Source organism: Lolium perenne, chromosome 7 (genome assembly GCF_019359855.2).
Source record: "Lolium perenne isolate Kyuss_39 chromosome 7, Kyuss_2.0, whole genome shotgun sequence".
NCBI classification, from domain to species: domain Eukaryota; kingdom Viridiplantae; phylum Streptophyta; class Magnoliopsida; order Poales; family Poaceae; genus Lolium; species Lolium perenne.
The window spans coordinates 234,001,512-234,025,156 of NC_067250.2; the positions used below are offsets into that span (position 1 = coordinate 234,001,512).

General features: G+C 44.4%; 1 protein-coding gene and 1 long non-coding RNA gene across 2 annotated transcripts; one reads left to right on the plus strand and one right to left on the minus strand.

Annotated features, from left to right (window-relative positions):
• Window positions 1-12,012: 12,012 nt before the first annotated feature.
• LOC139833872 (uncharacterized) lies at window positions 12,013-12,939 on the minus strand. The gene has a single exon (XM_071824232.1). The coding sequence runs from the start codon at window positions 12,937-12,939 to the stop codon at window positions 12,013-12,015; it is 927 nt and encodes a 308-aa protein (XP_071680333.1).
• A 2,596-nt stretch (window positions 12,940-15,535) lies between these two features.
• Window positions 15,536-19,484, plus strand: LOC127313964 (uncharacterized). Its single transcript, XR_007859277.2, has 5 exons — window positions 15,536-15,950; window positions 16,549-16,692; window positions 16,772-16,859; window positions 17,024-17,104; window positions 17,554-19,484. It is a non-coding gene; the product is annotated as an uncharacterized lncRNA (long non-coding RNA).
• Window positions 19,485-23,645: the final 4,161 nt, after the last annotated feature.

Below are 23,645 nucleotides of genomic sequence, written 5' to 3' on the forward strand. Positions count from 1 at the left end.
TCTTGTAAATACAGGCCTCTCCATGACCTTGTATAAACCCGAAGTCTTTGATCACCTTATCAAAGCGTCGGTTCCAACTTCTCGATGCTTGCTTCAGTCCATAGATTGAACGCTGAAGTATGCATACTTTGTCAGCATTTTTAGGATCGACAAAACCTTTGGGTTGTACCATATACAACTCTTCCTCAATGTCTCCATTAAGGAACGCCGTTTTGACATCCATCTGCCAAATCTCATAATCGAAAAATGCAGCTATTGCTAACAAAATCCTCACAGATTTCAGCTTCGCTACAGGTGAGAAAGTCTCATCGTAGTCAACTCCTTGAATTTGTCGGAAACCCTTTGCGACAAGTCGAGCTTTATAGACAGTAATATTACCATCAGCATCTGTTTTTCTCTTGAAGATCCATTTATTTTCGACAGCCTTTCGGCTATCAGGTAAGTCTACCAAAGTCCATACTTTGTTATCATACATGGATCCCATTTCGGATTTCATGGCTTCTTGCCATTTGTTGGAATCTGGGCTCATCATCGCTTCTTCATACGTCGCAGGGTCCTCATCATTGTTATCCACAATCATGACATTTAGACAAGGATCATACCAATCAGGAGTGGCACGTTCCCTTGTCGATCTGCGAGGTTCAGTAGTTTCCTCGTTCGAAGTTTCATGATCATTATCATTAGCTTCCTCTGTTGCCGGTGTAGGCGGTACAGATACAACTTCCGATCTTGCGCTACTCGATCAACGAGTATAGATTCATCAATCTCATCGAGTTCTACTTTTCTTCCAGTCACTTCTTTAGTGAGAAATTCTTTCTCAAGAAAGGTTCCGTTCTTAGCAACAAAGATTTTGCCTTCGGATCTGTGATAGAAAGTGTATCCTATAGTTTCCTTAGGATAACCTATGAAGACGCATTTCTCCGCTTTGGGTTCTAGCTTGTCCGGTTGTAACTTCTTTACATAGGCTTCGCAACCCCAAACTTTCAGGAACGACAGCTTAGGTTTCTTATTAAACCATAATTCATACGGTGTCGTTTCTACGGATTTTGATGGTGCTCTATTTAAAGTGAATGCGGCTGTCTCTAATGCATAACTCCAAAATGATAACGGCAAATCAGTAAGAGACATCATACTACGAACCATATCTAAGAGAGTTCGATTACGACGTTCGGACACACCGTTTCGTTGAGGTGTTCCCGGCGGTGTCAATTGTGAAAGTATTCCGCATTTCTTTAAATGCATGCCAAACTCATAACTCAGATATTCACCTCCACGATCAGATCGTAGAAATTTGATCTTCTTGTTACGTTGATTTTCTACTTCACTTTGAAATTCCTTAAACTTCTCGAAAGTTTCGGATTTATGTTTCATGAAATAGATATACCCATATCTACTCAGATCATCTGTGAAGGTTAGAACATAACGATAACCACCGCGCGATGCTACGCTCATTGGTCCACATACATCGGTATGTATGATTTCCAATAAGTCAGTAGCTCGCTCCATCATACCAGAGAATGGAGTCTTTGTCATTTTTCCCATTAGACATGCTTCGCATCTATCAAGTGACTCAAAGTCAAGTGATTCAAGTAATCCATCAGTATGGAGTTTCTTCATGCGTTTCACTCCAATATGACCAAGACGACAGTGCCACATATAAGTAGAATTATCATTTAGTTTAATTCGCTTAGCATCAATGTTATGTATATGTGTATCACTACTATCGAGATCTAACAGAAATAAGCCATTCTTTTGTGGTGCTCGACCATAAAAGATATTATTCATAAAAATAGAACAACCATTATTCTCAGACTTGAATGAATAACCGTCTTGCATTAAACAAGATCCAGATATAATGTTCATGCTCAACGCAGGTACATAATAACAATTATTTAGGCTTAAAACTAATCCCGAAGGTAGATGTAGAGGAAGTGTCCCGACTGCGATCACATTGACCTTGGATCCGTTTCCAACGCGCATCGTCACTTCATCTTTCAGCAGTTGTCGTTTATTCTTTAGTTCCTGTTTCGAGTTACAAATATGAGCAACCGAACCAGTATCAAATACCCAGGTACTAGAACGAGAACTAGTGAGATAAACATCTATAACATGTATATCAGATATACCTTCTTTCTTCTTCTTGACAAGGCCGCTCTTTAGATCAGCCAGATACTTGGAGCAATTACGCTTCCAGTGTCCCTTCTCCTTGCAGTAATAGCACTCAGCATCAGGCTTAGGGCCGTTCTTAGGTTTCATAGGAGGCGTGGCAGCTTTCTTGCCACCCTTCTTGAATTTTCCCTTAGACTTGCCCTGTTTCTTGAAATTGGTGGTCTTGTTGACCATCAACACTTGGTGCTCTTTCTTGATCTCAATCTCAGCAGCTTTTAGCATGCCAAAGAGTTCAGTAACTCCTTGTTCATGTTACGCATATTGTAGTTCATCACAAAGTTCTTGTAAATTGGTGTCAGAGATTCAAAGACACGATTAATCCCCGATACGGTTAGGAATCACTATTCCCAAGTCAACGAGTTTCTTCGCATGCCCGGTCATGGCGAGCATGTGCTCACTAACGGAGCTGCCTTCTTCCATCATACAGTGAAGAAATGTTTCGATGCTTCATAGCATTCCATCGCCGCATGAGTCTCGAATATAGCTTTCAGCTCATTCATCAACTCATGAGGATCATGGTGCTCAAAACGTTTTTGAAGATCGGATTCCAGATCGCACTGGATGGCACACTGAACTTGAGAGTACCGAGTTTTCCGAGTTGCGTAAACAGCTTTTACTTCATCGGATTCATCTTCTGCAGGAGGGTCACCTAGCGGTGCATCAAGCACAAATTGCAGATTTCCGCCAGAGAGGAAGATCCTCACATGACGGAACAGTTCGGTGAAGTTGCTACCGTTGCTCTTAAGTTTCTCTTTCTCTAGGAACTGATTAAAATTGATTGAGGACGCCATCTCTACAACATATATTTGCAATAGTTTAGACTAAGTTTATGACAAATTGAGTTCAAATTTTAATTCAACATAATTAAAACCCTAGGTGAACTCCCACTCAAAACAATATCCCTCGCATTGTCTTAGTGATCACACGAACCAAATCCACCGCACCTAAACCCGATCATCACGAGAAAAGGTGTGATTTCAATGGCGAACACTCATAGTGTTCATCATATCAACCATATGATTCATGCTCTACCTTTCGGTATCACGTGTTCCGAGACCATGTCTGTACATGCTAGGCTCGTCAAGGCCACCTTAGTATCCGCATGTGCAAATCTGTCTTGCACCCGTTGTATGTACTTATCGAATCTATCACACCCGATCATCACGAGATGCTTCGAAACGATAAGACTTAATAACGGTGCTACTAAGGATGAACACTTTATTATCTTGAGATTTTAGTGAGGGATCATCTTATAATGCTACCGTCGCGATCTAAGCAAAATAAGATGCATAAAAAGGATTAACATCACATGCAGTTCATATGTGATATGATATGGCCCTTTTGTTCTTGTGCCTTTGATCTTCATCTCCAAAGCACGGATATGATCTCCATCATCTTCGGGCATGATCTCCATCATCGTCGGCGTAGCACCAAGGTCAATGGCACCGTCTTCATGTTTGTCCTCCATGTAGCAACTATTACAACTACTTTGAAATACTACTCAACATGAAATTTAAAGACAACCATAAGGCTCCTGCCGGTTGCCACAATACAATAATGATCATCTCATACATATTCATCATCATATCATGGCCATATCACATCACCAAACCCTGCAAAAACAAGTTAGACGTCTCTAATTTGGTTTGCATATTTTACGTGGTTTAGGGTTTTCGAGAGAGATCTAATCTACCTACGAACATGAACCACAACGTTGATACTAATGTTTTCAATAGAAGAGTAAATTGAATCTTTACTATAGTAGGAGAGACGAGACACCCGCAAAGCCTCTTATGCAATACAAGTTGCATGTCGAACGAGGAACAAGTCTCATGAACGCGGTCATGTAAAGTTAGTCCGAGCCGCTTCATCCCACTATGCCATAAAGATGCAAAGTACTCAAACTAAAGATAACAAGAGCATCAACGCCCACAAACCATTGTGTTCTACTCGTGCAACCATCTATGCATAGACACGGCTCTGATACCACTGTAGGAAAACGTTGCATAGAAAACAAAAATTTTCCTACCGCGAACACGCAATCCAAGCCAAGATGCAATCTAGAAGACGGTAGCAACGAGGGGTATCGAGTCTCACCCTTGAAGAGATTCCAAAGCCTACAAGATGAGGCTCTTGTTGCTGCGGTAGACGATCACTTGCCGCTTGCAAAAGCGCGTAGAAGATCTTGATCACGATCGGTTCCGGCGCCACGAACGGGCAGCACCTCCGTGCTCGGTCACACGTTCGGTTGTTGATGAAGACGACGTCCACCTCCCCGTTCCAGCGGGCAGCGGAAGTAGTAGCTCCTCTTGAATCCGACGACACGACGGCGTGGTGTCGGTGGCGTGTAGAAGTCCGGCGGAGCTTCGCTAAGCAAACCGGACAATATGAAGTGGAGGAGCAAAGCTAGGGTTTGGGAGGGTGGCCGCCCACTCAAGGCGGGCGGCCAAGCTATGGTCTTGGGGTGGCCGGCCCCCTCCCTTGGCCCCTCATTATATAGGTGGATCCCAAGTGTTGGTGTCCAAGTCTTCGAATAAGACCCGAAACCAAAACCTTCCATAGGAGGGGGCAAACCTAGCCCAACTAGGACTCCCACCCAAAGGTGGGATTCCCACCTCCCATGTGGGGGGTGGCCGGCCCCCTATGGTGGAGTCCACTTGGGACTCCACCCCCACTAGGGCTGGCCGGCCATGGAGGTGGAGTCCCTTGTGGACTCCACCTTCCTTGGTGGTTTCTTCCGGACTTTTCTAGAACCTTCTAGAACCTTCCATAGAACCTTCCGCGACATTTTATTTCACATAAAATGACATCCTATATATGAATCTTATTCTCCGGACCATTCCGGAACTCCTCGTGATGTCCGGGATCTCATCCGGGACTCCGAACAAATATTCGAACTTCATTCCATAATTCAAGAACTACCATTTCAACATCCAACTTTAAGTGTGTCACCCTACGGTTCGAGAACTATGCGGACATGGTTGAGTACTCACTCCGACCAATAACCAATAGCGGGATCTGGAGATCCATAATGGCTCCCACATATTCAACGATGACTTTAGTGATCGAATGAACCATACACATATATTACCAATTCCCTTTGTCTCGCGATATTTTACTTGTCCGAGGTTTGATCTTCGGTATCACTCTATACCTTGTTCAACCTCGTCTCCTGACAAGTACTCTTTACTCGTACCGTGGTATGTGGTCTCTTATGAACTCATTCATATGCTTGCAAGACATTAGACGACATTCCACCGAGAGGGCCCAGAGTATATCTATCCGTCATCGGGATGGACAAATCCCACTATTGATCCATATGCCTCAACTCATACTTTCCGGATACTTAATCCCACCTTTATAGCCACCCATTTACGCAGTGGTGTTTGGTGTAATCAAAGTACCTTTCCGGTATAAGTGATTTACATGATCTCATGGTCATAAGGACTAGGTAACTATGTATCGAAAGCTTATAGCAAATAACTTAATGACGAGATCTTATGCTACGCTTAATTGGGTGTGTCCATTACATCATTCACACAATGACATAACCTTGTTATTAATAACATCCAATGTTCATGATTATGAAACTAATCATCCATTAATCAACAAGCTAGTTTAAGAGGCATACTAGGGACTTCTTGTTTGTCTACATATCACACATGTACTAATGTTTCGGTTAATACAATTCTAGCATGATATATAAACATTTATCATAAACATAAAGATATAAATAATAACCACTTTATTATTGCCTCTAGGGCATATCTCCTTCAGCAACATGAAAGGTCATGTGAATGGTTTGAAGAAACTAATTATGGAAGATTCACCTTCTGCTTATTATGTTCATTGCTTTGCCCATCAGCTTCAACTAACCCTTGTAGCTGTTGCTAAGGAGAATATTGATTGCCAATGGTTCTTTGGACAACTAGCATATTTGTTGAATGTCCTCTGGATGTCTTGTAAAAAGATTTGCATGCTTCGCATAGCTCAAGCTGATTATATGATTGAAGCATTGAGATTGGGTGAAATTGAAAGTGGGCAAGTGAATGGATCGTAGCGAACAAGAGGGGGGGGGGGTGAATGGCACTACGACAAGTTTTAGCCTTTTTCAATTTTTAGTGCAACGGAAGATAAAGGTGAGAGCTTTAGCGATAGTGGTGTTCCTACAATGATCCTAGGACAAGTGCAACAAGCAAAGGAATCAACAAGATAGTAAGAGTAAGGAGCGAGACAACCGAGGGGTGCGGAGACGAGGCGAGGTTTGTTTCCCGCAGTTCCTTCCACAATGGGAAGTACGTCTGCGTTGAGGAGGTGCTAGTCTCACACAAGAGACTAGAAGGCCACACCACGAAGGAAGGCCTCACCTTCTTCCTCGAGAGAGCTCCACGAAGGTGCTCCCCCTTCTCCACTAAGGCACCGGTCGAGGCGGTGATTCCTTCACAAGGTTGGGATGAGCTCCACACAGAAGGATGCTCCCAACACCCTATGGAGCTAGTACATCACCAAGCTAGCCTCCATAGCTGCACATCTCCAATGTCCCACCATAGGAACCCTACCAACAAGATCCACTAAGGAATAGATAGTATTGGTGAAATCTCTCTTGGTAGGACTATAGATCGGAGTCTCCTCCACCACTCCTCAAAGTTTGGGCAAGATTGGTTGGATGGTTGGGGAGATCCTCAAGGTTTTGGCTCAGCAACAATGGAGGAGAGAGAGAGATGAGAGATAAAAACGAGTTGGGGAAGAAGGGGCCCCTAAATAGGCTCCTCCAAATCCAACCGCTATGTCCAGTTTTCGCCTAAACGGTACTACCGCTTTTGGGAAGCGGTACTACCGCCCTGAGTTTGAAATCCCCAGATCTGGTCCACGTGGATGCAGAACGGTACTACCGCTCGCGGTACCGCTCGAGGTACCGCAACAGGGTCCAAACATCACTGGACTCGAAGCGGTACCGGAGTGGTACTAGAGCGGTACTGCCATAACTAGTTATGGTACCTGAGCGGTACTACCGCTCGTGAGCGGTACTACTACTCCAGGTACTGCAGAGGTACCGCAACCCGTATTCTGGGTCAAAGTTAGCGCAGAACTCAGAGCGGTACCGTGGGCGGTACCTATAGGGGTAGCGGTACTACCGCTACAAGTATCGGTAGTACCGGCCTAGCTAAAACTGGTTTTCTCCCCTTTTTCTCTCCAGCCATGTCACCTCGCGATACACACACAAAACCAGAAAGCATATAAACTACCTTCAGTCTTCCGATCTTGACGTGTCCAGCGAGGTCACCGTGTACTTGCAAATCTAACAATGATACTCAAGGCACACGGTGAGATTACTCAAGTGTTGTCATCAAACACACAAAACCCGGGGTTTAGACTTTGCTCTTACAATCTCCCCCTTTTTGGTGTTTGATGACACCACAAGACTTTACAATAACATATGATATTATGATGAGATACTTAGATTTGCAAAAGCTCGACAGAGCTCCCCCTAAACATGTGCATATTATGAATATGTATTTGAATACAAATACACATGTTCTAGAGGCATCACTCCCCCTAGTTTTTACAAACCAAGCACATATGCAACACGGATAAATGACATGTTCAAATAGCATATGCACAATATGGAGGCAACATAAGATCATGTAAGGAGATTTGGGTGAAGTTATCATACCATAGCCTTGAGAATACCCAAACTCACCGTAAGATGCCTCCATAGAGTTGTTGATGTAGCCACAAGACAAGATAAGCAACTAGGACCACAAGGCTACAACCAACAAAGGTCCCCATCCACATAGGAACTTCTCCCCCTTTGGCATCGGAACACCAAAAAGGAGGGTAAAGAAACTAGAAGGATGGAGAAAAAGAACATACAACCAAGCTTGCAAAAACCAAGAGGGAAAACAAGCTTGAATGAGGTTCTCCAAAAACATGAAGAAAAAGATAACAAAGAAGAAGGACAAAAAGAAAGTCACAAAGAAACATAAAGAACCGAAAAACTCCTCAAAAGAGGAGGTTGGTGGCCGAAGCCACCGTGTAAGAGGTAGTAGTGTGAGGTCGCATAGATGTATCTAGGACTCACAGACTACAAATCAACATGAAGCTCATAAGTCACTTAATTGACGAATAGCATATGTTTTGGATTTCTTTATGCATTATGGGGGGAGGGATAGCTCAATAGATTTAAACCGCACTCCCCCTATGTTCATGTGTTCCTTTCATCTAGATATAAAGGTTAGGATTGGTATGTGCACACGACGGTCAAGCAAAATTCGATGGATCAATGATATTTAGCTCATGCCTCAACTCAATGAAACGCTTCTCATCCAAGGGCTTCGTGAAGATGTCCGCCAATTGCTCCTTGGTACCAATGTAGGATAGTACAATATCTCCGCGAGCAATGTGATCCCAGATGAAGTGGTTCCGTATCTCAATGTGCTTCTGTTGCGGTCAGAAACCCACTGGCGAGCAGCGACGGGCAACACAGTAGAGCCGGGAACAACTTAGGGCTGCGGCTGGCCCTGGTCCCTCCGAGCGACGGCCCGCAAAGCCTCTGGTACGCACGTCCGATGCTGGTGCAAGGGCGTGCCACCTGACCTATACCTGGTCAGGAAGGTGATGGAGATGCCTCTCTTAGTTTCCTGCATGGCATACACGTAAACATTAAATACGAGCCTCGATCGGCTCTCAGGTTATCCTGTGAATCGGCTCAAGGAGCCGATCCACCCATGATTCGTACGAGGTGCACGAATATATGGTGGTCCTGCTTGATCAAGATAAAGTCAAAACGACCTACGACGATTTAGGGTTTTCACCGCATAATCGGATCATCCTACTCACGACTGGGCCTCGCGGCCACGCAAGGTGATCGTAAGCCGATCCTAGATAGGGCCTAAAAACCAACACGAGGTTGATCCCCGGAACATCCTGTCTAGGACTAGCAAACGACACCCTACGTGCCGCTGGATCCTCCAACCCTTTGTAAGGCCTAACTATTGCAGATATTAAACGAATCCTTGAAGAATCAAGGAGCAACCGTAACGGATCGGATCTACTAAATAATGATCAAGCGGGGTGCCGCCCCTACACCTAAGATTTCTCCTATAAAAGCTCCTAGATGACCCGGCCAACCAGGCCATCTGAGAGGGGCAAATCCATCCGGATCGCACGTTTGACCATGCACAGTAAAACCCACCTCCCGCTTTCTACCTCAACCGTCCGATTTAGTAATTTCTTTTTCACCGTTCGCTGCTCATTCTGAGTTTGTGACGCCTGGGCCCGTGCGTGCTTGGGGCCACTCGTCTGGGACTGCTCGCGTCCGTGCTCGCGTCCGTGAGAAAACCACAAATGGTGAAACCCTAGCCAACCAGAGCCTCTCTCTCCTCTCCAATCCCGTGCCCACTCTTCTCCCCCAATCCCCGCTCCTCTCCTCCTCCCGAATCCGCCGCCTCCTCTGGCTTTCTCTCCTGCGTGCTGGTCGCGGACGGTGAGCGGCGGGTGCGGTCGACTTCCTGAAGGAGGCTAGCGGCGGGCGGCGAGGAGACCGGCTCAGAGGTCGAGCTCGCGCCGTCTCACCCTCTCAGCCGTGTATGAGGGCACAACGGCATCGGCTGCCTCGGGAGAGGAGGATGCGGTGGCGGCGGTCCTTGGTGCGGGACATCCGCTCGAACTGGCGCGGGGGAGACCGGATGAGGCAACGGCGGCGAGGCTCGAGATCTCCGGTCGCCACCATCTCCGCGCCGGTGGGGCTCGAGATCCCCCGCCTCATCCTCTCCTGCCTCTGCTTGGGCGAGGAGGCAACAGATCGGGAGGCAGCGAGATGAAGCCTTCGATCCTTCTTCTATGGCGCCACCTCGACCTCCCGTTTCTTCCTCCTCCGCGTACGCTCTTTTCTTCTTTGTCTTCACCCTCTCTTTCTCTCCATCTCAGGCAGCAGCAAGCATGACGAGGATGGAGACGAACCAGTGGTGACACACGAGGAGGGCGGCATACCACGATGGTGGATCTAGAGTGCTGGGAAGGTTATATTCTTCAAAATTCCCCTGAATACAAATGCTCATTTTGCAACGATCTGTTGACATGTGCCTTCCTATACGGGTTTAGTGACACATGGCCAGTTTTATTGGGCATGATTCTGCAGATGTAGCAAATTTCTAGCACACGGATTCATGAGTGCTGCAAATTTATATACTGCAAATTTATATATAGTGCTTGTGTAAATGTCACTTGAAAACAACTCTTGTTGATGGAAACTATTTCTATTGTTACTTATGATGCAGAGAATGCCCATGGTGTGCTTACTGGTCCCATGGTATGGTGGCGTTGAGAAATATGTATACTTTCATTGAGTATGTCCGCACCAGAGTCCAAGACCACGGGTGAAAGGTAATATAATCAATCTTTGTTTTGGTATATTTCTTGCATTCTCAGGATTTTTTAAAATGCGAGGACTGTATAGTTCATTGTGTCTAGGCATATCTTGCGTAGGTGCACATACGCATCTCTGTTCAATGTACCATGGACATGCTCTCATGTTGCCCAAACTGATACTGATTTATTTTTTTATGTTAGTGTTGTTTTCTGATGTTGGTTCGAAGCTAAAAGTGGAAGTGATGAGCTGACGTGTATTTGGTGTGACATATTGGATCGCTCTGTCATTGAAGCTTTACTCAGAATGCAGCATTATGTTTGTTAGGTTAATGCAACTCCACTCTATAGATTGGTTTTAGTGGGTTGCTTTGTTTTGGTTAGGTGTTTTCTACACTACTATTTGATCTTCTAACGCATACATGGTATATGCCGACTAATGGAAAATATGAGCTATATGTTCCAAATAATGATTTTTTCCACAGATCTGACAAAAAAGGGAGAACACCAAGAAGAGTGTGTTCAGGGATAGAGGACGGCCGAGGAATCATCTAGCTTACTGAAGCAAAGGTAGTTATCTTGAATAAGATATGCATTTTCCTGCTTAATTATTTTTATTTCCTCTTATAAACCTGTTGAATGAATGTGGTCCAATTATTTAATCCTACAATTTTTAGGGATGATTCCTTGAAAAGTGCAACGGCAGTGCCTTATGTTCAAGTATTCCTAGCTACATCGCTTCAGTTGGTCCATATGTTCACTGAATGGGAATGTCTCTTCAGATTAAGGTAATAAGTACCATGTTCAGCAATTTCGGTTTGTCCCCGGTCATTTCATACAATGTTTCCTAAATCAAAATATATACTGGCCTTGGAGTGTCCAGTTGCATGAAACTGATAGTTTTGGCTAGAGGTTGAAGATGACTCGCAATACACACGTATGTAGTGGAAGAAGAACACACAGAGAACTTTTGTGGCACCGCACACACTTGTGCCTTTTCTCTCTATTCTCTTAACTGAACTCAGCTGGATACAAAATGTTTATAAAGGGAAACATGCAGACTCGGCTAAGCCAACGCCTGATCCGATTTCTACTCACCACTAGCTATATGCGCACGTTCAGCACACGGCTGAAGCTAACGTAACGGCCACGAGCTTGGCCATCCTGATCCAAACATGTAGACTCCACTAACTAATACTTGACTGATTCTAACAACGCGTGCATGCAACTACTCTGCTTATGGCTTGCAATCTGGCCGCTGCGCAACACAATCTCTATCGCTATGTGCTGCTCTCTCTTGCCAATCTGCCTCTATGCCACGATCACGTGTATGCAACTAGTTAGAACATAGCCAGCTACTAAAACAACATCATGCAATCTGAAATAAACATGGGACTAAGCCTATACAACAAGGTTAACTCCAACAATCATTCCCTTAACCTTGTTGTCTTTTATTTTGAAACTCCATGAGGACCTTCAGAGGAGCGCCGGATGCTCATCGACGTCCGCGACGGCAAGATGAGCCGCCTCTTTCCTTGGCTTGGTGCAGTCCCTCGCGTAGTGCCCATAGTCTTGGCAGTTGTAGCAGCGCACCTTGCGGATGTCGAAGTTGCCCCTCTTCTTGCCACCGCCGTTGCGGTCGCGAGCACGCCACTCCTCCTCCGTGAGGAGAAGGCGAGTCCCACCGTGCTGGCCACCCTCCTCTTCCTCCATGTCGAGCTCCTCCTCGACAGCCAAGAACCGGCCAGCCAGCTCCTCAACCGTCATGGTCTTGAGGTCGAGCAGCTGCTGAATGGAGTAGGCGAGCTGCTTGAACCGCTTCGGCACGACGCGCAGGAATTTCTGCACGGCCTTGAGCTCGGTGACGCCATCTCCGAGGACCTCCAGGTCATGCATGATGCCGGTGAGGCGCATGGCGAACTGCTCCACCTTCTCGCCGTCCTTGAAGCGGATGTTCTCGAACTCGGTGCGGCGAGTCTGCGCCCTTGCTTCACGGACGCGCTCGCACCCCAACCTCATGGTTTTGAGGGTGTCCCAAGCCTCCTTCGCGGTGCTCTTCACCGCCAGCGTGCGCAGCATCTCCGGCGGCACACCTCGGAGGATGACGCCTAGAGCCTCGCGGTCGGTGTAGTAGTCGCAGACGCCCGGCTCGATCGCAGTCCACCATCCGTTGGACTGCAGCTGCACCTGCGTCACAAGAACCCAGTCGGAGTAGTTCGTGCGGGTCAGCACGAGAGGCGGCGCCACCACGGAGCTGTGCCGGACGACGCGCTCGACGACGCGGACCTCGCCGCCGCTGCTGCCACCGCCGTCAGTGAGCTGCGCCCTTGGTGGAGTGCGCAGGTCCTCCGCCATCTTCTTCTCCAGCTCTGTTGCCTTGGCCTTCTCAGCTTCGTCCGCCATCAACACAGGAACCACGAGCGGAAATGGCTCTGATACCAAATGATAGTTTTGGCTAGAGGTTGAAGATGACTCGCAATACACACGTATGTAGTGGAAGAAGAACACACAGAGAACTTTTGTGGCACCGCACACACTTGTGCCTTTTCTCTCTATTCTCTTAACTGAACTCAGCTGGATACAAAATGTTTATAAAGGGAAACATGCAGACTCGGCTAAGCCAACGCCTGATCCGATTTCTACTCACCACTAGCTATATGCGCACGTTCAGCACACGGCTGAAGCTAACGTAACGGCCACGAGCTTGGCCATCCTGATCCAAACATGTAGACTCCACTAACTAATACTTGACTGATTCTAACAACGCGTGCATGCAACTACTCTGCTTATGGCTTGCAATCTGGCCGCTGCGCAACACAATCTCTATCGCTATGTGCTGCTCTCTCTTGCCAATCTGCCTCTATGCCACGATCACGTGTATGCAACTAGTTAGAACATAGCCAGCTACTAAAACAACATCATGCAATCTGAAATAAACATGGGACTAAGCCTATACAACAAGGTTAACTCCAACAGAAACAAGTGTGCCTCATGTATTTTGTTCTTCTACAGTTTGGGGATATGACTATTTTCTTTGCAGTCGCTTACTAGCCTCCATTAAATCTCTTTTCAATCGTGAGCTCCTTGGCAGCAGAGGCAGACGACGTTGCTTGATGGCCCCCATTCTATCCCCTTTCCGATGCATATGCAAATTCTATTGTGCATTGTTTTTAGTTAAAATCGTGAGCTCCTCTGCTCAGCTTTATTCCGTTACCCCATTTACATTATTGATTTCATTATGTAAGCATGCGAGAGGGAGGCTTGAGCATGTGCAAAGAAGTTATTACTTATTAAGATCAGTTGTGCCACTGGTGCGAAGGGAATTGGAGCACCTGGACACTTATGGCAAGCAAAAGTCTAGCCTTCTGCCAATCTACCTTTTTTGCTGACATTTTTTTTATCTTTAACACGTGATGTAGTTACAGTGAAATTAGAGTTATATGATCATTTTGCACTACACCAATGTCTCATATCTCCTTAGTTTAGCCAGTAAAAGATTCAGATATGTATTCTAGCAGAATATCTTTCCATGTGGCATCTGCATGTAGATAATGTACTCCAATAAACGCTTCTATGTAGCTTTGTCTTATTGAGGTTTAATTTTCTCAACACCACTGTATATTTTGTTTGGTGCCTTGGTCTCGGAGAACCTAATGAATTTACTTGATGTCAAAGGTATTTAGGATAGAAGAATCGTTTGTATACACCTTCGTGCTTATTATTGAGTGGGTTTAAAATGCATACAATGCGTGCTTTTTCATGTATATAGACACCACTGACATGGTTATGTACCTGATCTGTATTGTTTCCAAAATTAGGTTGGCCCAATTTATTTGTTCATTTTCAATATAAGTTCAGCTACTTATTTCTAAATTTTCCTATTTATTTAGGCTGCTAATGCTTCGCTCTGCTCGCTATGGATATGTCGGCCGGCGCCAGCTTCTTCCTCCCCATCGGCCAGGTGACCATGTTTACTCCTCCCTCTTCACCGGCCAGGCCAACTCGCCGGCACCTCTCACCTCACCACCCAGGAGAGATCCCCTCCCTCAAAGTCGCCGCGTCCTATGCTCGCCGCCGTCCATGAGTCGATTCCGCAGTGCAGATGAGCCTGAAGGTAAATTTGCTTTCAGTTGCTTATTCATCCTTGTTGGATCTTGTTTATAGCACATATACTTGCTTTCAGTTGCTTATGATCAACTCAAGCTAGCAAATTTCTTTTGTTGTACAGTTGGCCACTATTGGCATATGTGATAATATGCATATTTGTCAGTGTTCATGGTACTACCTCCCTATCACTCGCACACCTAGATATTTTCTTGCGAGCTATAACCTAAATTAAGGTTTGACACTTTCTGTTAACTGCAGATCTTAATATATATTTCAGACTACCATTTAACCCTTATTGTAAATTTTACCCACATTTTTTAACCAACGTTTCTAAACCCATTTAATGGTTTTCGTTTTATGTGTTGGCCTAATTACCCGACTTCAAAATGTTCAGATCGAGGTTGTCCTACTTCAGGGTAGTGAGCTGCAGCATTTTGGCGCTCAGTTGGCGCTGGAGGTTATTCAGGCACCATCCACAAATTAAGTAAGATATAGCTCTCTTCACCGTAATTTTGTCAAGGGGTCCGCAATGAAATGGACAATTACGCCAAGATAGGCACATAAGAAGGTGGGGTTTGGGGTATGCTTGACTATACCTTTGTATCAATTGTTCTGTTGCACTTTTATTCTTCTAAAAAATAGCGGATATCCCTTCTTCAGTAATTTTCCAGTGTTAATATACATGCTGGTTTTGCTGCCATAATAGATCCTCAAGATCAGCGATGGCGATCGCGACGGTGCATCGACGAGCTTGATGAGATGGCGCATTGACAAGCAAAAAGTCATGGGGATTCCCGCTGTTCGTGAGGGGTTGTGTGATGCGGCTATGGGGCGGCGGAGGTCCACACATCGATGTGCTTGATGAATTGCTTACAAATGCATAAAAGAAAATATTAACAGATCCCAGATCACCTTAAGTACTTAGTATGCTTAGACTATACGGCTACTCTTAATAACTACTGTTAAGTAGAAGGCCTACATGTGATCCTCCTGTTATAGAAAAGGTGGTTACTACATCTGTAGCTTTGTGCTTAATCATTTAGGCCAGTGCCATTTTCTTGTGGTTTTGCATCTTTCTTCTCCCCCTTCTTAAATTTCATAGTGATAATATCCATTGCTCATGTTATGTCTAGCAGCAAGGCGTCGGTGTAGGCCTGCAACGGCGGTGACAGAAGGCAGACTGTGATTGATCTTGAGATTGCCTTGACCCCTGTGTCGTTTCGGCTGCTGAATAGAAGAGCTCTATCTTGAGAATTCAAGGACCCCTGGGTTGAGGAGGACTCGGCCAGGGAATGCATTCGTTGCTGGTGCGTGTGCTATGGTCCCTTCTCCAACTTTCGTTTTGGAAGCATTTGCAAGTAATTAAGCCAAATATTAACAATGTTCATCTTGTCTCCTTCGGGATACTCATAAATTTGGATTAACCTTTATTTTTTTATTCATAGAATATTTGGCTTCTAATACCTTCTAGAAAAAAATGTTTATCTATTGTGGCATGTGAAGTGAGAGCACGTGCACCCCTCTGAAACTCAACTATATTCTTTGTTAATTTCCAGATTTCACCATACCAATTTATATACCCAATTATATACTTTGTGCACTACTTGGGTTACTGTTTTGGGAATATATCACTAACTTTTCTTTTGCCTGACTAGCTTTTCTGCGAACAAAAGGGGACTATAGAGCTTGAGTTGCTGTTTTTATTTAGAAAGAAAATAAATATGATAAGATCAGCCAGCTTTAATTATATGAATCAATTCCGAGCATTGTCGCTCTGTTTTTATTTTATCACACATGGAGGAAGCGTAACACCCCAGAAATTATTATTTGTTTCCAGGAGTGGCGCTCATGGACTGCCAGGTTGCAGGTAGCTAAACTTTACTGATTCATTCTTCCTCCTTGTAGGAAGCTACTATTTAACAGGGACACAAGTAACAACAGGATTCCACATGTGAATAAGGATTGGAACGTGAATGTCGACGCGAGCTCAATACACTATGATCTGACCATCTACAACATCCAACCGTGTTTGACCCTTCCAGGTTCAATGTACGCATTGCAAGCCTGAAGAAATTAGTACGATAGATATAGCTTTGTGACTAGACTGATGGTACATTTGGTTTTCCAGCTGCAGAACATGCGCGAGAAAAATAATCCAGGAAAAAGAAGTGCTTAACATTGTTCTAACAGCAACTCAGCCAATTTTACAATACCTGGTTGGTCACAGGACTAATTTAGTTCTATAGTGGGCGACAAACCCTCTTAGTTATTAAATATTATGCATTTGATATTTCGCATGTTTGGTGCTCACTGATATACAATATTTCATATTTAGAGGCAAGAAAGTCGGGTTGGTTCTAATTTTAATTTTTGTTTTCAGGCTGGCTCATCAGATCCCAAGCAACTCCCCTTCATTTTAGCCGGGAACAAGGTTTATGTAGACACTGGAAGAAGACGAGTGGTTAGTTTCTGGAACACTCAGCTTTTTTTTTACCACAAACACTCTACAATTAATTCTGGTAGAAATGAAAAACTCAATTGTTTACACATGTCCAGCTTTGCGTGGCGACGCATTTGACCTCTAAAAAATTTCTTCCCTTATTGATTGAAAATGAGGATGGTACATGTGGTTAATTACAATCTCCTCCATTTGAATGATAGCATTTACTAATTGTTTTATCATGAAACTGGTTCTGTCGGAGCCAAGGTCCAGTTCATTTTTGGTTTGCGGGATATAGATGTTTGTCACACATGGCCAGCTTTGCGTGTGTATAAAATAACCTCGTACAATTGCCAAGGGAAACTGAATATTACTATAATTTCTGATCTTCTTATGCTGCAGTATCTTGAAAAGCCAATCAAGGTATAGTAACATGTTTCACATGATATGTCTCTGGTTATGTTAAACAGGAAAAAATGAAAGAGAAAAGAGAATGGGCAATTATGACAGAAGCACGGACATCGTGAATCAATGCATAAGGCAGGTTGTATCACTTTTCTTGATCTGGTTGATGGTTAGTATTCTCTTGTTAGAAGTCGCATCTTTGATGTCGGGGCCTGGGATTTTTTTTTAATATGCTAATGGTCAGCCTGGAAGTCCGTGACATGTTTTCATAGACTGTGGTAGACCAGTTATTAAGTGGCATACTTTCTTCCTTGGTTTCTATTTTAGTTCTCAGATGTCCTCAATATTGCTTTGCTTCGCCATATCGGCTCACACTCTTGATGCTCGAAAGCTATTATTTCAAAACTATGCTCTATCTTCAAAAGTTCAGATGTTTGTTTATGCTTTCTGTTTCTTCTGTTTTGGCAGGAAGCTATTTTAATCGTTTCTTTTGCAACAACAAGTTAAAAACTTTGTTCTTTATAAAATTGACCAGGATTTGTAAACCAATACATTATTAACAGTAGTTGGTGGGACCTGAAATGTAGTATACCTAATTCTGCTCTGAAGATAAATATTTTAAGTCACTTATTGCGCTCTGTTACCTGTTTCCAACAAATTGCGAAGATGGTGAACTCATTATTATATTTTACTTTAGTGAATAAATTCATAATTGTTTCCCATCTTTGGATTTTTCCTTCAAAAATTCAGATAGTTTGGTTATGCTTATCTTGGTCAGACAAATATTACTCCTCTTTTTTCCGGAATACAAATAAAAAGCATTCATGAAGGGAGCAAGCTTTACAAAACAACAGTGTTACTGTTAGTTCATGGGCCATGTAGCAGAGCATGGCTTACCCCATTTCAAATGTAGGTATTTTGAAAGCATCTACAGGTTTGGAAAAATAGCAGGGCTTGTGAACTCGCTATTATCAGTTCAGGCTGCTGGTTTGAGATTCAGAATTGTTTCTCTTTTATGTGCTTTGCCTTCAAAAGTGTGGATACCTTATTATGTTTTCAGTTCCTTCTTTGGTTTTTACAGTTCATTTTGAAGCTAAAATGTTTGTTGCTTTCGTTTCCAAAATAAAATACAGTGATTATGAGAAGTGGAGGCTTTCACAAATTGTTTAAAAAATAGTATTTCAAGATTGTGTTATCGCGTGCATGTGTTCCCGCATGAAAGTAACTGTTCAGTTCCAGTACTTTAGCTGCCTACCTGGGTACGCTGCTGAAACTGATGAATAAAATACTGACTCATTATTGCAAAAGTTTCGAATCGGTAGACCATACTTCTAAGTGTACCATTTCCATCAATACTATATAGTGGTTACATTTTATTCAAACAGAGCTTGCAGTGTGTCTTATACAGGCTACTAATTTTACATCCGTTTGCATTGTAAGTGTGTACTATACTGCTGCGTGAAACAACCGGCCAAGGTTCCCTTGTTCCTATGACTATTTCTGGAGTCAAGTCTATGGATATCACCGTTGCGGGACACACCGTTGCTATAGCAGATACATGGAGAATGCAGCTAATTTGGTGGTCAAGGATTTGAACTACCGCTGGTTAATGCAAATACAAGAAGAGAACGGACATATTAGGAGTCAGCTCACATATATCGCTGTTCGGGAACACACCGCTGATGTAGCAGTTATTATCGTGTATGCAGCACCATTGTTTTGTGAAACCAAAATGGATCCAGAGCAAGGAGAAATTGTGCTATTACATTGATGAAATGCTATAGCACAGGTGGTGATCTGGAAGCACATGATTAGCAAATTTGCGAAATTATCTGAGATCTTCAACCATTCCATGCTGTCTTATGCAGTGTTGTTGGCTTCAGGTGTTATTGGACATAGTTAAATTTTTGTAGAATGTACACATGAATTCCACCGGCTATGTTCTGTAATATAACTATTTCAATATTAGACTTAGATGAAACAATACTTGTTTCTATCTATCGATGTTGGAATATATATTATGTGTAATGTACGCATGAATTCTGCCAGCTATGTTTCCTACTATACTTGTGATAATATTAGACTTAGATGAAAAAATACTTGTTTCTATCTATAGATATTGGAATCTATGCTATGCGTACCTCAGGGAGACCTTGATGAGCCTCACAGTTTAAAGCCAATAAATCTCAATCATATACTATCTCACTTTTATCCTTGTGCTGGGGCACAACGGGACCTACCGAAACATGGGGGCTTCAATTTGTTCTGCATTTGTTTGTTGTCTGGCTCGAGTTAACTGCAATTGTTATCCGAATTGAACTACTAACCAAAATATGATTGAGGATCCCTGTAGCGGCAATGATGCTAAGCGGGTCTAAGGGGTCGGAAGAAGAAGAGGAGGACGTAGAAGAGGTGGAAGGAGACGTCGAATGGGAGGCAGAGGGAGTAGCCAAAGGAGGGCGGAGGAGCTGTCCGACATTTTCTCCAATGCACATTGTTGGATGCCGATGGAGCTTAGCCTGGATAGCCAGCCAACTCGGCTGCCCTCCCTTTGACCTACGTTATGCTACCACAGGACACCGGGTAGAACTTCCATTCCTTGGTAAATTTTAACCATTTATAGTGTGTGACACCTTTAAATATAGGTACAGAACAACGTTATTTTCTGGCATTTGCTAAAACACACCGTCCGATTATGTTTTTGTCAGGTATCATTACAATTTTGTGTCACATTTTCCAGAACACACCACCAGCCTGAAAACGGAAAGTTTTGCACTTTAGCTTGTGATGACTGGTTTTAAAGACAAAGTGCAAAGCTTTCCCTTTTAGTTAGGTGGTGTGTTCTGGCAAATATGCCACCGAATTGTAATGGTACCTGACAAATACACAATCGAGCGGTGTGTTTTAGAAAACGCCAAAAATAATGGTGTCATGTGGCAAATTTTTCCAAAAAAATATGAGTGATTGAGGGAGTGACACCGGTATGTTTTTGTTCTGGATCCACAACTAGGCGGAGGGAGGGTTAGAGCTCCGCTCCAAGCGTCCGATACTTAAGCAGTTAAATTACGTGCTAATTTTTAATACTATAATAAGCTACAACCTATGCTTTAATTTCCGATTTAATTCTGCTATTTGCGCGACCCTTCAGGTATTAGTCCTGGTAAGCCCACTCCCAACAAAAATTTATTTGAAAGTTATTAAAACGCCCTGCATAGGTAAACTTAGACAGAGCTACGAGATTCTAATATTCCATTGCCATCAGTTGATAAAAGTCTTCAGTTGTTATGCAATCAATTGACCAAAAAATGAAGTTGTTATGCAATACACCAAATTCAACTACGAGTAGCTCCAATGCTCTGCTTCCCGAGTGTGTCTAACATGTTGAAAGAGGAAGAGGCAAATGTACAAGTGACCGAAGAAGAAATCGCAGCCAATTAACCATAATATTCCCCAGTTACCGCTCGAGTGGTAGCAAGTGGAGTATCCAAAGGAGAGTGGAAGGGAGATCGAGGGCATTTTCTCCAGCCTACCCCATCGATTATAACTCAACCGAAGCAAACGGAGTAGCCAAACAAGAGTAAAAGGGCCGTTGAGGGCATTTCCTCCAACGAAACACGCCGAATATTACTATAGCTCACCATGGATGGCCATTTCACCTAATACTCCCCCTTTGCTACTGCGATGATGATGGCGGTCGAAAGAGCTACACTTCGCGCTCCCGAGCCTCCGGTATTGAAATAAACCAAGACTTATGGTGAGTAAACGCAGTAACCAGAGAAGAGCTCCAACACACCCCGTCGGATACTACTATAGCTCAAACTGGATGCCCATTTAACCCTAATACCCCCTTTACTCGGCGGAAGAGCTCCACTACAACCTCCGGTACTAAAATAAGCCAAACCTTATGGTTAGCCTCCGCCATTTGCGCGATAGCGCAACCGGTCATCTAGTAGGTGTAAGGGCGGCTAGATGCGTAAGGGCTGCACTACGATAGCATATGATACGAAGAACAATGCTAACCCTAACACATCTAAGATAACTACGTTGCTCGCCATCAAAAAGGCTTCAGTACGAGCAACGCATGAACAACATAAGCTTGTGCTGCCTAGATCGCAAGATGCGATCTAGGCAGCATGATGCTTACCGGTAGAAACCCTCGAGATGAAGGAGTTGGCGATGCGCCGAGATTGATTTGTGGTTGAACGTTGGTTGTTGTTTATTCCATAAACCCTAGATACATATTTATAGTCCGTAGACTTTCTAACGTGGGAATAATCCCAACCGTGCACGAAGTAAACTCTAACTAACCGACACGTAATCTACTATGTTACAGATACAAGGGCAAACTAGCCCAAACTTTGCATATAAGGCCGATTCATGTATTTCTTCCGTATATAATCTTTAAGCCCATCTTGATCGCGGCCCACCTCTGACTTGGTCAAATTCTGGTGATAACACATGCTCCCCTGGTTTTGGAATTGATAATTCCAAAATCACTCTGTTTTTCTTCGTCGGGACATGTCATGGCAGAGCAGAACCGTCGCAGCATCCTTCATCATGATGCTCTGCCTTCTCAACTATTCCGCGTGATTTGACCGTTGTCTTTGGGCACTGCCTCCTCGGAAACTGCTGTGGCATTGAATTTCTACTATAGCCCCTTTATTTAACCGCTCTGAGCAGTTTGCCACTTCATCCCTTTGCTCTGTTCTGGCCATCGGCACCCAAAAAACCCCCAATCTCCCATAGCCATGTCTTCCTCTTCTTCCTCCTCCGCCTCGTCGGTCTTCTCTGACTCTTCCTCATCTCGCGAGCCGACGCCGGAGTGGGGCACGTTGGCGGCGCACGACATTCTCGCCCCAACGACCTGGGACAAGGAGGAACACGATTCCTCCATCTGGTCCGAGGATGACAAATCCCTGACCGACGGAGAGGGCGACCTTCAATTCCTCGTCGAAGGGGAAGAGGAAGCGGAGAGCGAGGACGACCGCTTCTCCTGGGACGATTTCACCTCCTCCGAGGAAGAGGCGGAGGAGGACGATGACGACTCCCTTGAAGGTTATCCACCAGCGAAGCGCCTCCGCACCTGGTGGGACGACGACAGCGATGACGACGATGAGGAAGATGAAACTCCCGTAGAAGGCTACGGAAGCTCCGATGAGGAGCCTATCAGCAGCTGCGCCGGAGGCAGCGACGACGAGGGCAGCAACGGCCCCTAGATTAGGGATCAGTAGTAGTAGTTGGCTTTTGCCCTCTTCTTCCCTGAGCAATCGGCTCTTTCTTTGTAAGAAATCCCTCCATTAATGAAGAAAATATTCCTCAATTGATTTCGCTTCCTTGTCAACTTTGCCGATCGTCGAACGGAATCGCCGTACAGAGAGCCGATAGCAGGACATCGGTTCGCATTGCGATCTGAGGCCAAGCCGTTGCCTAAACACGCGGTCCAATAGGCCTTAATAGGCCTAATTCTCGTCCAAACCATCAGATTGAACTCCTCAGCAACCCACTAGGAGATTCATCTCACACATCATGATTTCTGGTCTGAACCGATTCCGTTAACTTGCTGATTTGAGCTTATTCCTCTAGAGTCGATAGCAGCGTATCGGCTTTGTTATTCTGAAGTCGATGCCCGTGCATCGGCTGTATTCGCATACTGTTGTCTCCGTATTTTTTCTCAAGTCGATGTCTGCGCATCGGCTGTGATTTGATTTTTTTTTTACCGGCTGATTATTTAAAATCGGCCTCCATATCTTACTGCCCATCATCCCACATGCTTGGGAAATACTTCTTGAGGTGTTGACCATTGACGGCGACTGGGAACTTAACGCCGTCCAACTGTTCCAGCATGTATGCATTACCCTTCAAGGCCTGGACGACTTTGTACGGACCGTGCCAATTAGGAGACCATTTGCCATATGCCTTTTCCCTAGTTCCCAACGGCAACACAGCTTCCCATACTAGATCGCCAACTTGAAACTCCTTTGGTCTAACCTTCTTATTGTAGGCACGAGCTACCCTGGCTTTGTTCTCCTTAATCTTCTCCAACGACCAAAGCCTAAGTTCTGTTGCGTCCTCAATAGTGTCACTCATCAAAGCTGCATATTCTTCAGCTGTCAGATCATCCTGAAACGTGACACGTCTTGATCCAGCCGTAATTTCC

What these genes read in the sequence shown, in the direction of transcription:
- LOC139833872 (XM_071824232.1), bottom strand. Translation starts at nt 12,939, where the DNA reads ATGGCGGACGAAGCTGAGAAGGCCAAGGCAACAGAGCTGGAGAAGAAG.